The sequence below is a fragment of the Petaurus breviceps genome, unplaced genomic scaffold (assembly GCF_028583685.1).
Source record: "Petaurus breviceps papuanus isolate PSGF00001 unplaced genomic scaffold, PetGlider_PUasm1.0 551, whole genome shotgun sequence".
NCBI lineage: Eukaryota > Metazoa > Chordata > Mammalia > Diprotodontia > Petauridae > Petaurus > Petaurus breviceps.
The window spans coordinates 8,079,764-8,103,259 of NW_027186372.1; the positions used below are offsets into that span (position 1 = coordinate 8,079,764).

General features: G+C 41.5%; 1 protein-coding gene across 1 annotated transcript in view; it reads left to right on the forward strand.

Annotated features, from left to right (window-relative positions):
• Window positions 1-14,376: 14,376 nt before the first annotated feature.
• SH3PXD2B (SH3 and PX domains 2B) overlaps window positions 14,377-23,496 on the forward strand; it is a 58,503-nt gene continuing 49,383 nt past the window's right edge. The window contains exons 1-2 of the mRNA XM_069102368.1: window positions 14,377-14,459; window positions 22,034-22,110. Of these exons, the coding sequence (XP_068958469.1) occupies window positions 14,384-14,459; window positions 22,034-22,110 (153 nt within the window). The 5' untranslated portion in view covers window positions 14,377-14,383. The remainder of the gene's footprint in view (window positions 14,460-22,033; window positions 22,111-23,496) is intronic.

The window sequence follows — 23,496 nt, forward strand, 5'->3', positions numbered from 1 at the left end:
TGTGTGTATATGTGTATATGTATGTAAAAAATTAGAATGAATTTATTTTGAAGAATTTGGTAATTTTCTAGGAAGAGGTCACGAAGGATATATGATTTTCTTTTTTTTTTTTTTGCTTTTTGGAGGGCAGTTGGGGTTAAGTGACTTGCCCAAGGTCACATGGCTAGTTTGTTGTGTGTGTGTGTGTGTGTGTGTGTTAAGTGTCTGAGGCCGGATTGGAACTCAGGTCCTCCTGACTCCAGGGCCAGTGCTCTATTCACTGCGCCACCTAGCCGCCCCAGGATTTATGATTTTCTTTAGTCTTTTCCCCTTGCTAGAATGCTGTCCTCATTGCCCGCTGCCCCTGTGTAAGCTCCCTCTCTGTTGTACTCCGACAGCATCACAATCTACACGTCACAGTTTGGTAATAGGGTGTACTGTATTTCACATTATTCTCTTCTCCCCAGCTATATCGTAATCTTGCTGGTACAATCCTTCTCTTGCCTCTTAGAATTCGTAGCTCCCAGCAAAACTTAACTCAGGTGGTGTCTCCCTTCTTGAAGCCTTTCCTCATTGCCCCTCCCTTTTATGTTCCTTTCACCCTCAAATTATCTTATATAGGGCATTCTGCAAGTCTTGGTGCAGTTTTAAGCTTTTACAGGCTGTCCCAAAAGTCAAAGACTTTTGGAAACATCTTGTATTTCTTTTTCTGACCACATATTTTGGCCCCCAGTAGAATATAAATTCTTTGAGGGGGAGAGACTGTTGTTTTTTGGTGTTTTTTATTTTACTTTGTATCCCCAGGGCCTCGCATGTAGTAGATGCTTAATAAAAGTTTATTGAACAGAATTTGAATAATTACGTTGCCTTCACAGTTTTGTGAGCTCATCAGAGGTATTTGATAAATACTTGTAAGATTGGTTTAAAGTCATGTCTTTAACTTTGCTTTAAAATTCACCTCCTCAATAAATCTTTCCCAGATAAACCACTTCTCTTTGGGGAGGCAGCATGGTTGAAGGGTCAGGAGACCGGGTTTCTGTTCCTAGTTCTGACACTAGCTCATTATATGATCCTCAGCAAGTCACTTCACCTCCAGACCTCAGTTTTCACCTCTCTGAAATGAAGAGATTGGACAAGATGACCTCTAAGGTCAACAGCCATCTTTGACATGTTCTCTGAAGGATTACTTTGAGTTCTGTGAAGGATTCCATCGTCTACACTGAATTTTTGTATGCAGTGATACAAGCCATGACCACTTTGTCACAACCATGTGGATTGGCCAGTGCTTAGATGACTTGCACTCCAGTGAGTCTGTGCTGTTATTAATGTTCGTCACATTCAGTGAGGCAGATTGTAACCCATCCATGCCTATCCAACCTCCGTGCTCCTTGGCCATATTGTCTTATACGTTTGCCATGAAGGGATGGGTTACCCAGCATTCTGGGGCCTTTCCTCATTTTCTCCTGATGTTATAAGGATATTAGTCTCTTGCATGAGCTGTCCACTGCTTATGCTTGGTTGCCACCTTGGGACCAGCTTGTTCTTTTTTTTTTTTTACAATACCTTATTTGCTCTACTATACACCTCCCCATTGCCCTTTATGTGGTATACATTTTTAATTCTTTGTAGACTAGAGTTTTCCTATGACTCACAGCTATACAACTGATAAATTGTTGGTACTAAGAAGATTGACCTTTGTTTCTGAGAGAAGTTTGGGGCCATTTTCAAAAGGCAGTCCAGCCCACTCTCCTCTTTCTGTTTAAGTCTAGGCCAAACTCATTGTCCATTTGCAGTATCTGGCCAAGATGTGGATACAAATAGGCAAGCACTATAGGTTTCCCATCTAACTATATATTATAATCTAGATAATAGGCATTCTTCTGGTTTTTCCTATGTAGATATTTAGGGCAAACTCTCTTAAATAGCTGTTGAGCTCCTCCAGGAGGCTTTGCAGTATTCTAGGGCTTGGTGCAAGTGGCATAATTAAAGAGGAATATTTGGAGGATTTTATCACTTATAGGGAATTCCTCTTCAGCTTTCCTCCCTACTAAATCTACACCACAGTGGATGTGCTTACATCTCCCTGTTTTATGCTCCACCTAATATATCAATAATCAGTAGGTTGTAGGTCACCTCTCTTGTCATCTGTCACAGAATTTTTTTGGGGGGGGGTCTTCAAAATTGTATCCCCTAGCACAAATCTCTTCTATGTATATTTGGTCTAATCCAGCTGCTTCTCATATCTTCTCTTTAGAGAACCATTTCTGCGTCCTCTGAAAGGACACTTGGGACTGAAATATCAGAGCCGAAATGTGATTGTTCTGCTGTCCTTGATGGTTTAAAAAAATGGCTGTTAAAAAATCTTTGTTGTTCTTTCTCATTTTCCCTCTTTTTGTTGTCCTTCCATCTTTATCCTCAGATGCCCTTCAGATAACTTTTCTTAATTTATTTTCTTGCCAGACTTTAATTCATTTTTTTCCTCCTACTGCTTCTGTTTTATAAGGTGATAACTGCTAAAAACAATTAATATCATCCTCCAGATTTTGTAACTTATTTCCTATTTTAAACTGTGTCTCTCCATTTATTAAGTTACTCAGTTGTTTGACTGCTAAGGTGCTTTTTTAGACTATTTTGGTCTCCTTGTTTTGGCAGTTGATTTATACTGGTTAAATATCTAAAAATGGTTATTGTTTGTGTCTGTCTTTTCTTCTGTCCGTAGACTAGTTTTCATTATAAATAACTTAAGTAGGTCAGAGTAGAATTATTTTCATTGTGAATCATGTTTTTCTCTCACTTTTGTTCTAACTTTGTACGAATTTCTCTTTGCTCTAACAATTTGGCAATCTGATTACAGCCACCACACTTGGACCGAGACTCTCAGTAGACTATCACCTTATAGGGCAAAGATCAAAATAGATGGCTACTTTGGGACATTGGTAATAATATTCCCACATCAGTGATGAGTTGTGTTCTGTCTGTAAAAATGTGTTTCACTTTTTGATGTTGTTTTTTCGTGCTTTCTGTTTCCAGCACCGTTCACAATGTATAAGCCTGAAGCCTCTGTGTAGTCTACCAGTCATTGACCTTTCTCATTATTTTTTCCTGATCCCCATTTCCCAATCTCTTCCTCACCATCCTCACCTCTTTGCGCTTTTGCATTGAAATCACTGAGGAGGAAAATGTGTGCAGATTTAATTTGGAAGGTCTTACCAAGTTCTTCATAGAATTCCCCTACCTGTTTACCCTGTGCAATAAACATTGATACAAAAACTGCACTTATTCTCATGGTGGGCATTTTACAAACACCTGTTAAGAGCTCTGCAATACAAGATGAATAAATGTCCCATGAAATGATGTTTCTCATTGCCTCTTGGGTGCATGATAAAACCAACTCTACATGTGATTTTTAAAATTTGTCTCTTTGGAGAGAACCTATGCACCATCACTTTTCCATTTAGCTGAAAGTTCCTTCTTATTTGGATACAATGTATATAGCAAGGATATCAAAAAATCAATTCAATTTGGTTCATCCGATAACATACCCAATTGTTGGTCATTGAGCAAAGGTTTCACATCAATAAAGTTTGTGGGTTGTCTAAAAAATGTGATTATCATCCTCTGCTCCCCCTTTCCAGTGTTCTGCCATAATCACTGCAGAGGCCACAGGGAGCCACAGAGGACTGAGGGCAGTTTTATGTTTTCTTTTGTTGCCATGGTCAAAGAACTCCTCATGACCAAATCACTAAACTACTGGCAATAGGCTTCTCTTTCCTTTAGTAGGCTGGTCCGCGGAGAATACACCTATACTCAAAGCCTTTCCAGCATTGTACTGGTCCCCTCCCCACCCTGGCCATCGGCTATAGTCTGATGACAGAGGCCAAGGTGACCTACACGTCACAATACAGCATCAGAGCAGAACTTTTTGAGGATCCAGGGAGCACCTGGAACCCTCCACCCCCTTGTTCTTGCCTATAACATTAAACCTGTTTGAATAAATGAGCAAAGTTGAAGATATTCAGTCTATTTCACAGAATCCAGTTTATGTGATGGAGGGTCCCCTATAGAGTCATTAAAGTTCCATTTCGTTTGCACTGTAAATTTCATCATGGGCATCCTTATATTTGTCTCCTATGTACTTTCTCAGGAATTTGTGAGTTCTTCCAGGGCAGAGGTCATATACACTTTGTTTCATATACAGAACCTCATCCATGCATGTTGTGTACACAGCAGGTGCTCACTCACCATTTTTTTTTGACACAGATTCTTGCATCTGGCAGAGGAATTTGAGAAGGTTAGGTATTTGAATTAAGCCATGGGCTGGAGACCCTCAGCCTGATGTACTTGCATTTTCTTCTTGGGCTATCTCAGCAGTCCACTGAGTTCCCCTCTTAGGGATTCTTCTTTTATTCTGGGCTGGAGGCATTTAACCACTGACCCACATGGAGCCCTTTCAGTACAGAAGAGAAACATTCCTGCCAGCCCGTCCTTGGAGATGCCGAGAGCTTGAAGCTCTGCCCATAGTTATAAAATGGTAGGCCAATGGCAGACAGCCTGGAAGTGGGCCCTCAGGACTTCTCTCTGTAGAGCTGGGAGGTTAGTAGTCATGAGGGAGTGCTGAGCTGCCAAGGAAACACATTAGGGAAGGGAAAAGTGTTCTGGCCTAAAACTTTAGTCTTCTTAGCCAGACTTGATTGTTGCCAACCCTCGGCATGCCTTGTAAGGTACAGAGCTATTCTAAGCACTTGGGGTCCCTCTATCTGGAAGGACCGCCTTGGAGGTGAGTATAGTCATCAAATGTAGCATACAAAGGACCGGCAGAGTCTGAATGCAGATTGAAGCATACTTTTTTGGACTTTCTTTATTATTCTTGGATTTTTTGGTCTGTGTTTTCTTTTGCAACATGGCTAATATGGAAATGTTTTGCATGGCTGCACACGTATAATCTATGTAAAATTACTTGTCTTTTCAAGGAGGGGGGAGGGGATAAAGGGAGGAAAAATATAGAACTAAATTTTTTTTTAAGAATGTTGAAAACATTTGTTTACAAATGATTGAAAAAAAACAAAATTAAATGTAAAAAAAAATTGCCTGGAAATTTTAAAAAAGGGACCATCAATCTAGCCTCCTAATTTACAGATGAGAAAACTGAGGCCCAAAGAGATAGTGACTTCAAGATGATGAGAGGATTTAAGCAGATCATTTGAGAGAACTAGGGATTTGCATCCTGGAGAAGTCTTCAGAAAGAATAAACAATCTGTCTTCAAGAATTTGAAGGGCTGTCATGTGGAAGAGGGATTGGAGTCATTCAGCCTGGATTTAGAAAGCAGAATTAGGATCAAGGGGTGAAAGTTATAAAGGCAGAGGTTGGCTCGATGCAAAGAAAAACTTCCTAACAATTAGGGCAGTCTGAAAAATGGAATGGACTGCCTGGGAAAATGGAATGGACTATGTTGGGAAGTAGTGAGTGAGTTCCCCTTCTTTGGTGGTTTTTAAGTGAAGGCCTGATGATCACTTACCAGAGATTCCTGGTCAAGTACAATTTGGACTGGATATCCTATAAGTTTCTTCCAGCTCTGAGCTTCTATGACTTGCCCACGGGGGTGTTACAATGAGTCAGTTACTGAACTGGGTCAGAACACAGAACTCTTGACTATTAGTCTTTTTCATTGGGTCATGCCATAGGGGAGCTCTAGTCCAAATAGTATCTGTCGTCTTTCCTCTGCTGTTTTGCTGCCTTTTTTGTGTCCTTTTGCTACACTCCACGTGATGATTCAGCCAGGCACAAACAGAATTCAGGAGTGGATGGAAAGCTGAGTCCAACCATGTCATTCCATTTGGCAGAATCGTTTGAGAAATGTCAGAAACATCTGCCGTGTAAATGGGAATGTTCCCATGGACAGTTCCATGATTTTAATGGGAAAGTGGGAAGAGAATATTATGCCAGTGTTGAGGCTGGGCAGGTCTTTTGAGCCCCAAGCATTGTATTGATTTTGTGGTTATGTCATGACTTCCGGTACAGAAGTGAATGCTTTTGGCCTGATACCTAAAATCATAGCCCTGGAAAGGGCCTTAGAAATCATTTAACCCAACACTGTTGTTTTTCCTTCCTTCTTGAAGACATCATGATGTCTTGACTTGTAAGTGAATTGGTTTTAAGTAAGACAGGACTGTGCAAAGTTATCAGCCTCACTCTCTCCTTCAGAATCATTGGAGTCCAGTGGCAAAACATAGTTCGGGATGACTGGAGATGGCCCCTGATGCAGTGGGAAACTTTGACCTCTTTAAGTTAAGATCTTTCCCAGGTCACAGTTTGTCTGTGACAGCTCCCATTCAGTATTTCAAGGCTAGGTAAGAACTGAGGCAAAAGATAGCCTAGTTTCCTTCCTAAAAGAATAAGTTTGGGAGGGAAAGAACTTCAGAGTTTCTGGCCAGAACAGAAACATATTCATTTTACAGATGAGGAAAATGAGACCAGAAGAGGTGAAGAATCATGTCCACAGTAGCACTATTAGGAGCTGATTCCTAGCACAGAGTTCTTTCCACTATTACCATACTGCTTCAGTCAACTGTCTCTTTCTTCCTGGCCTTAAACTTCTCGGCTTTGGAAGTCCATCCACCTTGGGGCTGAGCTGTCCTGATTAGTGGATGAGTAAAGTCACCTAACCTATTATGCAGCTAACCAGCATAAGTCATACTTCCTGAAACAAAGGATCCCCTGCTGTGTCCCTGGGCACACCCTCTCCCACTGAGGAACCCTAGTTCTGGGCTTGTTGTTTTTTGTCCTTGACCAGCAACATTTCGGAAGGTGAAGTCTTGACTTTCTCATGAATTGGATTTAAGTGAGGCATTGCTTTGCAGAGTCATTAGCCTCATTTTCTTCTTCAAAGCCATCAAAGTCTAGTGTCAAGACAAAAAGTCAAGATAACTGGAGATGGCTGAGGATACAGTGGGTAACGTTGTCCTTTTTAAATATGGACCATAGAAGAACCTCTCCTGCAAAGAAGTGGTAGGCTTTCTTTTGTTCTCTGTCTCCTACCATGGAGACCTCAGGAAAATCACTGAAAGCTTGGGTTTGGCTTGAATCTAGGCTTCCTTCCAACGAGACTAAAAAGATAAAATATATAAAATGTCGATCAGGCATAGGACAGCTATAGCATATCTTTAGTCTCCCATGTTCTCTTTGCTACAGTGATCCCATCATGCTCAAAAAGTTGTCTGTTTACCATTTTTCCTTTGAGTTGAATTCCTTTGAGGTGATCCAGTGTATTGCTATACAAAGAAGTTCTTAGACTTCGAACATGAAATCATAACCCATAACTCCTATCATACTCCCCTGTGAGATACTTGAAACATGAGACATTTGGGGGGACTACTAAATAGGCATTTCATCTTCACCTCAGCTTTGCACTTTTTGAGCAAGTCTCTCGAGTTCCAAAGGTTTTTGCATGCTAGTGCTTGGCTTGTGCTCACTCTCCTGATGATAGCCATCTTTTCTAAGAAGGATGAAGTTGCAAAAAAATTCCTCCTGCTGCCAGTCAATTCTGTCTGAGGAACTCAGAGCTCCCAAACTCTCCAGATCAAAAGGTCTGATCTCCAATGCTGAACACATTCATCACAAGTTCACTATTTGATCACCCATGCTCAGGGAAATACAAAGCAGAAGAGACAGTCAGGGACCTGAGATCCAAGCTCAGGTTTTCCTGGGACCAGGGGTGGGGAACCTGCCACCTCAAGGCCACTTGTGGCCTTGAGGCCCTACCCCTGGACAGCACATATGTCCATTGCCATGTGTGAGTAGCGCCATAACTATTGGAGGGCAGGGGCAAGAGGAGCCAGAGAGAGTACAAAAGAGAAACTTCATAGCTGCTCACACATTTGGCAGACAGAGAGTAAGCCAAACAATAGTTACTCCTTTTAAGGAGGAGGTCAATATTCCTGACTTAATGACCATCATACTATGATATAACCCACCCCTTTTTTACCCCATCCTCATCAGAGTTGAGCAGGAGACCGAGTTGCTCTGTCATCAAAAGTTTTTCATCCCTGCCTACATGTGTCCCCAGAACCTCCCACATGTCTATCTCATGTATACTCCATGGTGAGGGGAGGGGTCAATGATGTGCTCCACTCCAACCCCTGCTACGTCTACATCCCATCAGGTCATTTATCAGCATGCCAAGGCCTGCCCAGCACAGGCATCTGGTCATATGCCTGTTGCCCTGTACAGACCCTTCCCTCCTTTCTACCTCTTGCTTTTACTCTCAGAACAATAATAAAATCAGTCCTACCATTTTCTAGAAAGGACATGACAGTCTATTCCTCTAAGACTCCATTCACAATCCAAGTGACTGCCCAGACCCAAACTCCCTTCCCTGGACATCATTCCCTTGAATGTGATCTACCTCCTTATTAGAATATAAGACCCCTGAGGAGCAAAGACTGTCTCACTTTTATCTTTGTAGTATATTGCCAATGTCTAGTACAGTGCTTGGGAATAGTAGATATTTGTTGATTGATTGTCTAATTGCTGACCTCTTAAGTTTTGCTGTGATCTGAGGATTCTTTCGGATTTGCCCTTGCTACTGGTTTTGATTGAGGAGCTATTGTTTTAAATCTAGTTCAAAGCACAAGTCAGACATGTTCCCTTCTCCTGTGTACCTCACTAACTCATCTCCCCACCCTTTCTTTCCAATAATGCAGTCAAGTGTGCCTAGGCCCGTGAGAGGAATCTGCTCAAAAGCTATAGACTTCAAATTGAAAACTGAGTACTTGAGGGGAAGAATATTTTATTCTTTAGATTCAGGAGGGCAGGCATAAGGATCTCCCAGCCTCTTGCAAAAGCCCAAAGAGCCAGAAACACCCCCTCTCCCAGACAGACAGACAGATACACACACACACACACACACACACACACACACACGTCAAACCCAATATACCAGTACTCATAGAGCATTTTCCCAGGCTCCTGCCTTTGAAAGGTTAAGTCTAGTTAACACTTAGCCTGGGAAGTGTGCTTACCATATTTATTCAAATAGTTCCCTACTTAACACCCTTTCCCCTCTCCTCCTCCCACTCATCCACATCCCCTCAGGTTTCAGCAGATATTTTTCTGCTGAAATAAGGAGTGGGAGTAAGGAGCAGGATGACATTAGGAAATTGTTCACAGTAACTACAAGAAAGAGAGAGACTGGAGGAACCAGCTTTCCCTGTGTCTCAGAAGGCAGAATCTGAGCAGTCAATCAATGGGAACTCCTCTTCATACACTGTCCTAGATTTTTCCTTCACAAGGTCATTCTGACCTCAGCAACAGTTTTGGACCTTTGATATATCAATAAATAACTCCTCAAGAGAGAAGTTAAGGAAAGAAAAAAACCAAAAAGGCCACCCATTTCAACATCACTTTTAGGAGGTTGGAATGTCCAGGAGGGACTCAATGTGTGAGCCACGGCGATGTGGAGGTTTTCCCAGTCTTCTTCCCATCCCTGCCTCGGTTTCTGAATCTTCTTCCTGGGCTTTGGGCTCAGAACATTTGGATTGTGATATTAAAGAACGAGAAGAGCCGTTTTCAGCCTGAGAACTCCTCGGAGCTCCCTTCTCAAATCTGCCACTAACACAAACCACCTGCAGGAGTTAGCGCCAGCTTGCGACATTGTTTTCTTTGGACAAAGTGTTTCACTTTTCCTTCATCTGCAAGCTTATGTCTTGTAAACTGCTGAACTGGTATTCTTCTGTTCCCTTTTAAGCCTTGTGATGTGGCAGCCTTTATGTGACACCCTCCCCAGCCCCGATTCTCATCTTCCTCTCCCAGACTGACTCACCTCCTCTAGAGCCAGTCCTCTCCCTACCACGACCACTTCCTTTTATTATTTGGGGGAAATTGGGGAATTTTTCTGGTTTCCAGAGGTAATTTCTGTGGTTAGACTTTAGGGGCCTCTGCCCCTGCTCTTCCAGACATAAGGCATCTGGGTGTGAGTCTTAGCCAACATGGAATTCCCTCAATGTCCCATGTCTCATGTGACTGTAAAAGGGATAAAATATTCTTTAAGTTGAAGTGTCTTGTGGTCCAAGTACCTGGTACCACTGAAACCTGTGGCCTATGATCTTTTGACTTCTTTCACTAAACCCTCATGGACAATATTGTTATAGGCGATTATGTTAGCGATATAAGGAAGACATCTCAGTAGCATCAGAGAGGCCTTAAAGTAAAAACATCAGAAGGCAAACCACATCTTTAGCCACTGACTGGACATGGATAGTTTGAGGCGCTTGGCCAGTCCTAAAGCTTAGCTTCATAAACTGCTGAAAACAACCAGCCAAGAACCTGGGTGATGACAGAGGCCGATAGGAGAAACTGCATATTCAGTCACAAGAGTACATGTCCTCTATAAACTGGTAGAGATGTTACCAGTCACTTCAAGTTGGGTCACCAGTCACTTCAACTCAGAGGAAAAGTAGTGAAAGGACAGCTTTCTGAGCATAGTGGAATCACTGTCAGTAAAGAGAATATGGGAGATTGAAGATAAGATGTTATTTTTTAAAACTTAATAAATCATCATGTTCTATAGCTGAGAGATTAGTCAAAAAACTTTAAGACAATCTAAAGCATTGAATTCACATACAAATAAACTATTGAAGGGTATTTCAATGAATTTTACTGCAGTCATTTGATATGTTAAAACAATTCCATATGAACCCGAGAACCAGTGGTCAAAACACCAGAGTACAAATGACATCACCATTCAATCTTCAGTGTCAGTAATGTCTTGGTTTCCCATTTTAGTAAACTGAGAATTTCCCTCCTCTACAAGTCTGATTGCCACATGCCCATAAGAATGGCCTCTGTGTAACACAGTTCAAACTGACAATGTCTGCAAGTATGATTCAACAGGAAGCTTGTATGTTAGACCAGATTCAGATGTGGAAACAAAACCGGGACCTATGTCTTCATCAGTACCGTCAATATTCCAGACATCACATCTTGTTGAGATCAACAAGTTTGTGATGACTGTTCAGGAGGGATAACCAGTGAAAGACCTTAACAACCTGGCTGCCGTGTACTTTCCAGGCTGTTGTACATGACTCCCTTTTTTGCATTTCCTATTCCAAATGCAGGTCAGAAGTAGACCAGAGTAGACTACTTGCTATTTCTTATATGTGATATTCCATTTTCTATCTTTGTGCCTTTGTACTGATTGCTCCTCATGCCTGAAGTTTAATGGGAGAGGAGTGAAAAGAGAAGCTGGTCAGACATTTGCTTTGGGAAAATAACTTCGGTAGGTAGATTGGAGGGGTAAAAATTTGAAGCAGGGAGACCAATGAAGAGACCTTTGCAATCCATTTGAGAGGTGAGGAGGACCTGTAATGGCATGGTTGTTGTGTAAAGAGAGACAAGGAGAGAGATGCAGAAGAAGCTGCAAAGATTTTTTTTACATGCTAAGATTTGACAACTGCCTGGATATGTGGGTTGAGTGAAAGTAAGGAGTTGGGTATAATAAGGTTGGAGACTTGGGTGACGAGAAAGGTGGCGGTAGCCTCCACAGAAATTGGCAAGTTCAGAAGGGTGGATTTGGGGTAGAAGATAATGTAATGATATGTGACCACCCTATGTATACTGCATATAAATTAAGTTTATCATAAATATTCCTATCAACAAGATGTATAAAAAACAAATACAAGGTAAATTTTTTTGTGGAGGTAGTGTTAGTAGGTGGGGATATTAGGAAAGATTTCATGTAGGTGTCACTTAAGAAGATTTTTGCAGAAAACATGGGAGCTGGGTGAAGAAATAAAGCCCTAGAGAGAAGTGATTTGCCCAAGACTGCATGGTTAGTATGTTGTAGAACTGAATTCTGGGCCCAGGCCATCTGACTTTAAAATCTGTGTTAATTCTAGTTATGAAGAACCCAAATCTTTAATTCTTATGTTGGCTTTGGGTGATTTTTTTTCTCCCCTATATGATTTGGAAAATAGCTATATTTATAAAGTTCAGAACAGAACCATAATTGGGAACTTTTTAAGCTCACACAAGTGACACAGACCACACCTGGGACAAGGGGCATGCCCTTATTTGAGGAGTGGGGCAGGGAACCAAGGACACCAAGAAGACCACTATGAACAACGTTGTGCATGTGTTCTGTACAACTGAAGGACTATAGATGATGTTAGCATCTTTTATTTAGGTACCCTCTTAAAGATGGCTTTGTGGGGAAAATCCACCACCACATAATTAGAACTATTCTAATTAGGACTGGTTCAGATTCTTCAAAATCTCTTCACTTTTCTCATAAAATCTTATTTGGGAGAGGCAAAGAAAGAGTTCTGGGTCTTAAATTAATGAATGAATGAACATTCATTAATCACCTACTGTATACCAGGCTTTGTATTAGGGTCTAGAGGAAAAAAATACAAAAGTGAGACAAATCCTGCCCTCCAAGAGCTTACACTGTTTTTTTTTTTAGTTTATATTCCATTAGGGAAATACAACATACAGTGGGAAGGAGTTTTGTTTGAGTGAGTCACAGGAAGTAGTCCTAGATATTAGAACTAGAAGCAGTGGGTACAAATTGCAAAGATGTAAATTTTGCTTGATATAAAGGAAAACTCCCTAACAATTAGAATAATTTCTGCCCCCAAAAGGTAAGTGGATTCCCCTAATTGGAAATTTCCTTAGAGGAAGCTAAATGACGACTTCTCCAGAGTTTTGCAGTGGGGATTTTCCTTTGGGTATGGGTTGAACCAGACATCCATCCATAGAGGTGCCTTGGCTCTGCTTTCAAGGTAAAATGGTGAGAGATACGGGAAACAATGTTTACACTGAGTCTCTCCAAACTCATTCTGAATTCTGGGGGATTGACTTAATACTTTTTCTTTTTTTTCTTTTTAAAGCAATCTGGGTTAAGTAACTTGCTCAAGGTTACATGGCCAGTTATTACTTCTGGGTGTGGTGCTGAGTATCTGAGCCTGGATTTGATCCAGGTCATCCCGACTCTGGAGCCAGTGCTCTTACTCGCTGAGCCACCTGGCCGCCCCAACTTAATACTTTTTCAATGGAAAAAAAAGTAGGTAATACAATAGAGTTCTCTTCCAGTCACATACATTTGCTTCATGTTAGAGATTCATTAATTCATCGGTGATCGCTGACGTTGGTTTGTGGCTAGTCTTGTGAGCAAAGTAAAAAGATAAACACAGAAGGTCTAAACTTGAATTGCTGAGGTCAGGGCTTTGAAAGAGTGATTTTCCAAAGGCCTTTAATGGTTCAGTGAGATGAAATTTCCTCAGGTTCCAAGTTTTTCTAGAAAGTTGAATCATTGTAAGTTGTTCCTAAATATAGAATCTTGCTAGTCTCGGGAGACAGTCACCGAGTTTGTGAACCTTTGCTGTGATTAGAGAAGTGTTACACGAACTTCAGGCCCGAGAGTTAAAGACCCGTGTAGCAGATGAATTTATTCAGTAATGATTTATTGGGGTTTCAGGATACAAAGACAAGAATGAATAATGCCTGCCCTCAAGGAGCTTACATTCTATTGACTAGTATGCTTATATGATAGGCATGGGTTAAAAATTAGTTTTTTTTATGTGGGCTTCAGAATGGCTTAGCCTAACTATCTCCACTAGATATGTTTCTTTAAAATTGTACAGTGAAAATTACGTGTATTACTTGATCAGTAAGCACTTAATTGGGTGTCTCGTATATGCCCAGTAACTGGACTACAAAGTCAAAAGTGAAAGTCTCTTCCTAAAAGGAGAGACACCCGGGGCATATAGTTATATACAAAACACATAAAGAGCAGTGCCATGTATCTTTTGGGGCAGAAGGCACCAGCTACTGGACCAGGAAAAACCCTATTAGACAAAAGGTGGTAAGTACTTGAGCTAAGCCTTGAAAGAAATCTAGGATTCCAAGAGGCTGAGATTTGGAGGGAATGCATGGAATGGGAGTCAAACAGTGCAAAGACTGAATCATAGAATGCTGGAATAAAGTTCAAAGGGTAGGTTGGGGGCTGGATCATAAAGACCTTTAAATGCCAAATGGAATCATCTGTATTTGTTAATAGAAGTAATCAGAGATAGCAGAACTCTGTAACTTTACTAGAGATCTTGACAACTGCCTTGTTCATTATTGTCAGAGCTTTTCTGAGCTGAGGCCATAGCCAGGTGATGGGTCTTCTTTAAAGGTTATGAATCTCAACATCTCCATTTTCTGAAATATCAAATCATATTTTCCATATTGACTTTTACTACAATTCCAGACATGCATTTCCACAGGGGGAAAAAAAAATAGACCTAAGAAAACTTTTTTTAAAAAAGAGACTGGTAAGATATTTTTTCAAGATTGTTTTCAAGACTGCTTTAGTTAATAGTTGACCTTTCTTGTTCCCTCTGCCCCTTGTGTCTGCCCTTTTAGATGCAGATGTTGGACAAATTTCCTATGGAAGGCGGCCAGAAGGACCCAAAGCAGAGGATTATTCCCTTTCTGCCAGGTGGGTATAATCAGGACTTCTCAAGCTTATGACTTTTGTTTACTGTAATTGAATGGAATTTGTGAGTCCCAGGATACTTTACAAACTGTTCTTTGAAACCAGGCACACTGGGCAAGCAGTTTATAAAAGAGGCAGAGAATTCTCCTATCTTTATAAATCTGTATGTTCTTTCTTCTAGTTATTTCTTAGAAAAAATATTTTCTTGATGCTATAGCCAAGAAATCACCAGGGTTTCTGCCCAGACCTGGGAAGTTTCTCTCTGCCCCTGACTGGCTGTCTAGAATACTCATAGCCACCTTTGTATCATATTTAACATTCATGGTGTGTGCTAAAGTGCCACAGGAAACCTGAGTGGGGTGTGGTGAAAAGATTATCTTTTTATTCAAGATGCTTACAATGGAAGCATATAACAATGGTTAGGCACAAGGAGCAGAGAGACTGGAGCTCTAAGAGTGTACAAAGAAATGCAGCCATGATGGTCAGAGGAGCCGAGGTTATTTAGCCTGGAGAATTAGGGTCAGAGACCTTCACACAGTGCCTGGCACATAGTAGGTGCTTAAGAAATGTTTATTAATTGGAGAGGACTGGGAGGACGGGAGTGGGGGGTGGGTGGGGCATGATAATTTCAAGTACTTGAAAGGGTGTCATGTGGAAGATGGATTAGGTTATTCTGTTTGGTGCCAAGGGCAGAACCAAGATTCTAGCCCAAAACTGGGCTTGAAACAGAGGAAAATTTCACTAACTAAAATGGTACAAGCTGCTTTGGGAGATTGTGGGCTCCTCCTCTTCAAGGAGTGGCTGGAACGCTATTTATTGATCATGAATGTTATAGTGAGAATTCCTTCTGAGTATAGGTTACTATTGGTGCAGCTAAGTGGCACAGTCGATAGATCGCTGGGCATGGAGTCAAGAAGACCTGAGTTCAAATCCAGCCTCAGACACTTGCTGACTGTGTGACCCTGGGCAAGTCACTTTACCTTCTTGGCCTCAGTTTCCTCATCTCTAAAATCAGTTGGAGAAGGAAATGACAAACCATTCCAGTATCCTTGCCAAGAAAAGCCCAAATGGGATCACAGAGAGTCAGACATGACTGAAGCAAGCAAACCACAACATGAGTTAGACTAGATGGCTTTTGTGGTATTCCTGGTCCTTCCACGAGTTGTGTAAACTTCATGCAAGTCACTTTCCCTTGCCTATATGTCACAGGGTTATAAATTTAGAACTGGAAGTGACCTCAGAAGCTACCTAATCACCCTGACATTTTACAGATGAAGAACTGAGATTCAGGGAGATTTAATGACTTTCCTCCAGGGTCACAAGCTTAGAATAAGGGTATGATGTGGAATTTTCCCCCCAGTCTTTTTCACTCCAAATCCATCACCTACCAAATCCATCATCTCCCATACCCGGTCCTCATCTATTATGAAAGGTGGGAGTTAATTAAATGATCTTCCAGGCCTAAAATCCTATAATTCTGTTCATCTGAACTAGAAGACCAGAAAAACAAATATTAAGAGTGTAGATAGGACAGTGTTATTAGTCTGCCAAGTTAAGTACAAATTATATGAGAGAATGACACCGTTATCCATTGAGTAGCAGAAGATACGCACAACCTTTCCCCATGAATTTTCATTGTTTTCTTTCCTTCACTTGAGTCTTGTGATAAATCTTTCTTTGCTACTGACAGTGTTTGATGAACTAGGATTAGGACCCTAGTGCCCTTGACTCTTGAGACCTAGGCTATCATCCTTTCCTCACTGCTTTCTTTTCCTATGAGCGTATATTTTGCAAGCATTTCTTTAACACCTAATATGTGATAAGCATTATGTTAAGCATTTGGGATAGACAAAAAATGTCCCTGCTGTTAACAAATGGATGTTCTATCAGACAAGTACCAGAAAAAAATACTATTATTGGCTCTAAAGGCACATATTACACTCTTTCCGTTATTTGCATTGATGATGATCTCACATTTGTATAGCAATTTGTGGTTACAAAGAATTTTACAATCATCATTTCCTTGTGTCCTTACAACACACCTATTATCCTAATTTTGGATGAATAAAATCAACAAGCACCAGTTATATTTTGCTTAGAAAGCAAAAATAGTCCCTCTCCTAAAGGAGCTCATATTCTAAAGAAGGTACATGTCAGTACCTTTCTAGTGGAGGTGAATTCATTTAGATAATTATCAAAGGGAAGGCACTAGCAGCTTGGGGGACCAGAAAGGGCCTCCTCCAGAAGGAGCAGCCAAGTGGTGCAATGAACAGAGCCCTGGGGGATACCGATGGTTAGTGAGTGTGACATAAATGGAGATCAAGCAGAGGAAACTGAGGTATAATAAGACAGATAGGAGAACCTAGGGAGAAGAGATTATCAAAGAGAAGGTGAAAACCGTGTCAAATACTGCAGAGAAGTCCAAAAAAGACAGGGATTAAGAAAAGTTTTGTCACTTAAGAGATTATTATAACCCTTAAAGAGGTGAGGTCAGAAGTAGCAGTAAGCAATTTGCCCATAATCCTATAGCTTGGCAGGGTTGGGGACGTGCACCCATGGACCCAAAGTCATAAGATTATAGATTTAGAGCTGGAAGGGACCTTAGAAGCTGTTCAGTTTGTACTCTCATGGAAACTGAGGAACAGAAGGGTTAAGTAAAGTGCTCGGGGTCACAAGGCTGCTGAGTATATGAGACATGGGATTTGAACCCAGAACTTCCTAACTCCAATTCTAGTTCCCAGACTATTATACCATACTGCTTCTAAAGTTAATTTACGTTTAGCCCAAGATTCTTTCTGCTCTACCGGAACTGGTAGATTTCTTCCATGTGCTGAGTGAGTTTTATTGAATATAACTTAAGTATAGTACCTGGAAATCCAATAGAACTATTTATCTGGCCCCCAGTTAATCTAGACTGTTTGAGGGGAAGATGACTTAAACCATAAGATTTAGGACTAGAAGGAACCTTGGAGATCAGCTAGTCAAATCCCCACATTTCTTTTTTTCTTTTCCTTTCTTTTCACTTTTCTCTTCTCTTATTTCTTTTCTTTCCTTCCTATATTTGTGAAGTAAATATCCCTTTGTAAAAGCAAGAACAAACGCACAGACATTTTCTCCCAATACTTTAGGGGCATAGTCCTTACTATACCATCTCTTTAGGGGGTGGGAGGAGAAGATGGAGATTAGGCTTCTAAGTAGCTCGATTCCTACTTAGTAGTGGGCCCACCACATTTTCATCCAAAGGCAGTGCTGCTGCCAGATGAGTACTCCTGCTAGGCTGGAGTCCCAACGGTCATCCCTGGAGGTTTTCAGTCACTCTTTGCTCCTTGAATATAGATGCTACATTCAAAGCAAAACCCAGCCTGGATTCTAATTCTTGTATTCTATGGCTCTCTCTTTGACACATAAGATGAGAAACTCCACTCCCAGCCCCTAGAATGGGGAACAAACAAAAAGAACAAACAGTCCAAGCAGGCTCTATTTCTCAGGAGCCTCAGAGAGAGGAGGAGTCCCTAAGGCCTTCCCCCTTACCTCATGGTCTCACTGGACACCGTGTGCAAGAGTCACCAGGTTCCTCAAGATGTAAATGAAGCAAAGACGCAAAGAAACTGAAGAAATGGCACAAAAAGAGTACCTCATTTTTCAGTCGCAGAAACTGAGACCTAGGGCAGGTTAGCAAGAGAGCAGCCAAACCAGGATTCGAATCTCTATCTTCTGAATTCAGATTCAATATTCTTTCCCCTCTATTCTGCCCAACTTGTACAAGAGGACCCCAGCCCCTCTATTGTATTAGATCAGTTTTTGCCTTGGAACTATGACCCAGCAGAATGTTTCCTCTCTTTTCTTTTAGCCTCTAGGGCAGGAATAGAGACCTTCCTTTCCCAGTTCTTATTCAAACTTGATTTCATCAGTATGTACATCTCCAGTGGTAGCAGCTACCTCCCCCAATACCAGTTGCAACCTATGATTTAAGACAGGGATTGACAAACGACTTCCTGACTACCTGTTTGTAAGCTAAGAATTATTTTGACATTTTAAAATGGAATAAAAATTATTTAAAATGTAAAAACCATTCTTATCTCATGGCCTACTATAAAAACAGGCCCCAAGATAGCCATGCAGACTATAGGACCCCAGTTTAAGAGATCAGCCCTAGGGAGTTGCCAGAGGCACCTAGAAGTTAAGTGATTTGCCCAGGTTCACTCATTTTGTAAATTCATTACTTAGGATTATGATTTCGAGCTGGCAGAGACCTGAGGAATCTTTTAGTGCACCAGTCCCCTCCCCTTTAAGTTACAGATGGGGAAACTAAAACCCAAGGTCAGAGTTGAACCCTGATTTTCCTGACTCCAAGCCCAGTATTCTATCCTTGTGCAACATTCCTTCTATTTCCCTATCAACAGCAATAATGATCATAATAATAGCTAGCATTCACATATTGCTTTAAGGTTTAAAAGCACCTTTACCAATATTATTTCATTTTCTCCATATAACAACCCTGATGGGTATACTAGACTATATGGAATTATGCTTAGCTTCAGTCGACCTGAAAAAGATTCACTGGATTCCAGGCATGCACCACATATTCTTAGAATACAGTGCAGCAGATGACTGCAACTTTACTGGATAAAAATGAACAGTCATAGTGGTCTTTGGAGTTGAGAGTACTACCTTCTTTGACCTCCTGAAGTTTTTTGATCATGGGCTTCCCACCCCCACCCAAGAATTACTGTCACCACCGTTTCCAGAAACTGGACTTCTTTGTAAAAGCTACAGTGACCACTTGTTTCATTCATGGAATCCCCTCGGTCCTCCAAACCCCCATATGTAGTGTGACCCTCTAGAATGTCACCTCTCAACCTCCCCACTGGCATTTCCTGCAGCCCAAGAGAAGGGGGGGGGCTCTCTAGAAATGTTCTGTTTCCCAGGGATGAAGCAGAGGTCTGACTTCACCCTCCAAGCTCTAAGACTAGCGTCAGCAAACCAAGAGCAAGTCTGATACCAGCACCAAAAAGGGGCGGGGGAGGGGGGAGCAGCCCTGTGCAATTTTCCATTCTGACCAGAGCTGGAAAAGCTAACTTGGCCGAAGGCATGGCTTGAATAATAAGAATTACAGTTTGGCCTTCTTCCACCATGGAAAACAAAACCCACAAGTTCCCACCAGAACGCTTCTCTTTGCAAAGCAACAATTCTACTGCAAAGAGCCTAACTGATCCTACAAAAGGGTGGAAAGTCATGCTACTGTGCTCTCCTTGTTGGGGCCTCAAATGCGATGGCTCTAAAACTGGGGGGCATCCAGTCAGCCCTTCACAAATGAGTCTGTGACGAAAGCCCTGTAGACAAGTAGTGCCAATAAAATGAAGGCCTGAACATGAGTGAGGCACCTCTGGTGATGGATTTGTTAAATTGGTGAAGCATGTAATGGATTTGATTTGATCTGAGGGGTTTTAGGGGAGAGGAGTTTTTAAGCCATCTGAGAGGGGAGATGACATTAGCTATAGTGTGGCAGCATTGACAGATCATTGGTTTTGAAGTCAAAATTGTTGTTCAGTCGGGTCCAACTTTTCATGACCCCATAGGCCATCACGTCCGTGGGATTTCCTTGGCAGAGATACTGGATTGGTTTGCCATGTCCTTCTCTAGTAGATTACTTGCCCAGGGTCACACAGCTAGTAAGTGTCTGAGACCATATTTGAACTCAGGTCTTCCTCACTCCAGGACCATTGCTCTATCCACTGAGCCACCTGGCTGTCTCCTAGGCAAACAGAGCTTAAGTGACTTGCCCAAGGTCACACAGCTAGTGTCTGAGGCTGGATTTAAACTCAGCTTTTCCTGACTCCAGTCACCCACTGAGCCATTTAGTTGCCTCTGTGTACTGTTAAAGGGATTTAAGATCTTCCTGCCCATTAATAGGCCTCACATGGAGCCCATTAAGGGAAGCTTGTTTATAGGAAGACTTTCACACCTTTTGCTAATTTCTAATTAGGCTCTGAGTCACCAGGGTTGTGATGCCTTCTGGCTCTGAGAAGTGTGTGTAGGAGAAGGATCTTGTGATTCCCTGGTCAAGATTCTGAGTGCCCTTATGTTCAGAGCTCCCCAACTGCTTAGAGGCAAAGGCTCTCTTGATCCAGGGATGTATGTAAAGGGTACAGTTGATTCAGGCAGTCAAAGCCCTGTCTGTTGGTCTTTATTTCTCTGCTTGTATTTTCTCTGTTTAGATTTTTTCTATTTTCTTTGTTTGGATTTTCTCTGAAATTCAAGGTGCTGACTTTTTCCCCTAAACTAATAAATGTAAATTTAAAAAAAACTGTTGACCCCTTGAATAATTATCCTTCCTAGTAAAGCAGATCTAAGAACCTGTGCTAGCAGATATCCTGGGTATGCTAGTGTGGTTGCCGCTACACTCTGAAATCAAAATACCTGTGTTCAAATCCTGCTTCCATCACTTATTAGCTGTGCAGCCTTGGGAGATTCATTTAAAATTATTTTCCTCATCTGTAAAAATGGAGATGATATTTATACTGCTTTACCATTCAAGATGATTATGAGGAAAGCACTTTGTAAACTGTCAGTTGTTAAAGAAATGTAAGTTATTCTCATAATAATGACTTCCCTGAGCTGCTTACATTGAAGGATTCTGGGAACCCACTTCTCAATCCCCTTCCATCCTTTTTTTCACAAGGAATGGGATGGTTCCATTTGCTAGGAAATTCATGTTCTCCATTTTATGGGAGAAAGTGATTTATTCAAAGGTTTTAAAGCTGCATTAGAGAGGAGGCGAGCTAGAATTTGAGTTTATAGAATGAACTTGAGTTCACAGTGCTAAACTATCTTTAGAGCTACGTCCCTAATTTTTCAATGTAAATTTATGAGAAGATAGGATTCAATTCACAGAATTTCACATCATAAGCACTTTTTCTCAGGAATGCATCTGTTCTGTATTTTAAAGGATGATTATACAACTGTTTAATTTACTAAGGTAATTGAGGGAGATGCCTAAGTTACTCTGTTGTAAAACTTGCTTTTTAAAAAATGTTTCTACTAATCATATTTATTTATTTTGCCCTCGGTATGTGTGGGGTAGGGTAGGGACAGGGAGGCTATTGGACAAAAGACACAGGTAAGAGGGCTTCTGTTTTCCTGAACATTTTGGTTAATATTTTCATATTTCTTTTCAATCTGTCTCCTCGCCTCTCTTGCAAGGCATGTGTGGTTGTGTTTACTCTACTTTTCTTCCGTGTTCTTTGGAGAAGGAATTTTAGCGGTGTATGACCTTTGCAGATAAGAGGGGTATTTGGCCAAGTGTAAGGTCATTAGAATGAAGACTTGGTGACATGGGCTGTGAAAAGGGAAAGAAGACTCTCTTCTCTGTACTTTTTTCAGACCTTTCCCAATATCTTCTTCCATATCAAACTAATTTCGTCCCATTTCTCTAAAGCACCTCCTCCCCCTCCATTGACAGAGCACAGAATTATTAGGAGGGTGCACAGAGATGATCTATAAAGTATAAAACGCTTCCGGATTTCCATTTTAAATATTAACTAATGACACCAGTGTCCTGGTCTCACCCACTCTAGGCAAAATTCTCTTCAGACGAAGCCACATCAGGGATGTAGCTGTCAAACGCCTGATTCCCATTGATGAGTATTGTAAGGTGAGTATGCTGAAAGCTATCTCACAATTGGCAGTCACATCTTCCCTGTCTTTAAAGCTGTCATTCTCCCTTGTAGTATCTTCTGCTCCATTAGATAGTAAGCTCTTTGGGAGCAGGAACTATCTTTTGCCTCTTTTTGTGTCCCCGGAGCTTAGTACAGTGTCTGGCACATAGAAGGCCCTTCATAAATGTTTATTGATTGGTTGATTGCTCCCTCAGTGGAATTGACTTTATGCAGCATACTATGTACATGTTACACATTATTGTCCCTCGACAGGGACAAGGTAGTATCTTTTTGTTCTGCATGTACACATGCATATATCTGTCTGTTTCTCTCATATCTAGAAATGACTTTTCAGTCATCAAAACAGAAGCTGCACTAGTGAAGCAGAGGGTATTTTAAAGTATCATTTCTCCTGTCTGGAATATGAGTTCAAAGAGGATCCCAGGTAAAAATAACTCAGAGGTTTTAGTGGACGGCAAGCATTATGAGCCAATGGTGTTTGTTTCTGTCTCCATAAGAAAAAATCCATGTTTGAGTGTCAGGACCTATAATACTCTGGCCTGGAGAGTTTTCATCAAGAGGATTCCATCCAGTTTTGGGGGCTCTACATTTTAGGAAGCACACTGACAAGCGGCAAGGAGACCAGAGACCTTGCCAATGGAAAGCGCATGATAAGTGTCATTTAAGAGTTTGAAAGTTGGGGGTGGCTAGATGGCGCAGTGAGTAAAGCACCGGCCCCAGAGTCAGGAAGACCTGAGTTTGGTTCAGGCCTCAGACACTTCACACACTGTATCAGCAATGCCATATTCACAATGCCTATAGAGATTACAAATATGCTGATATAATTATCCATCACAAAATACGTCAGGTTTGCCATTTGGGGAAATAAACTAGAAAATTTATTAAGATACCAAAAGACTGAGTCCCAAAACCAGAAAGTGAAAGCCTTCAGAGTAGTTATGATATTGGCACAGGTAGATAAAGTAGAAAGCACCCACATTTTCAAGCCTTTAAAACAGAACAGGCTACCTCAGGCAAAGGTCCTCCTCTCCCCACTCACAGCAACCACCCAGCGTCCTGGAAGTGCGCTCCCAGCAGCTCCGGCCCCTGGCAGTCCTCAGCAGGAGTCCTTAGCAGAAAGTCCTGCTCCCAGCAGCTCCGGCCGCTGGCAGTGCTCAGCAGGGGTCCTAACTCAAAAAAAAAAAAAAAGGCAACCTCCGCCAACTGCCAACCGCAGGACCCTTAGCTTGGCTTTTCACTTTCTCTTGCTCTGCTATGTCAGCACGTCCATGGGGCATGGGAGATCTTTAAATCCCATAACCCTTACACACACAAACACACACACACACACACACACACACACACACACACACACACACACA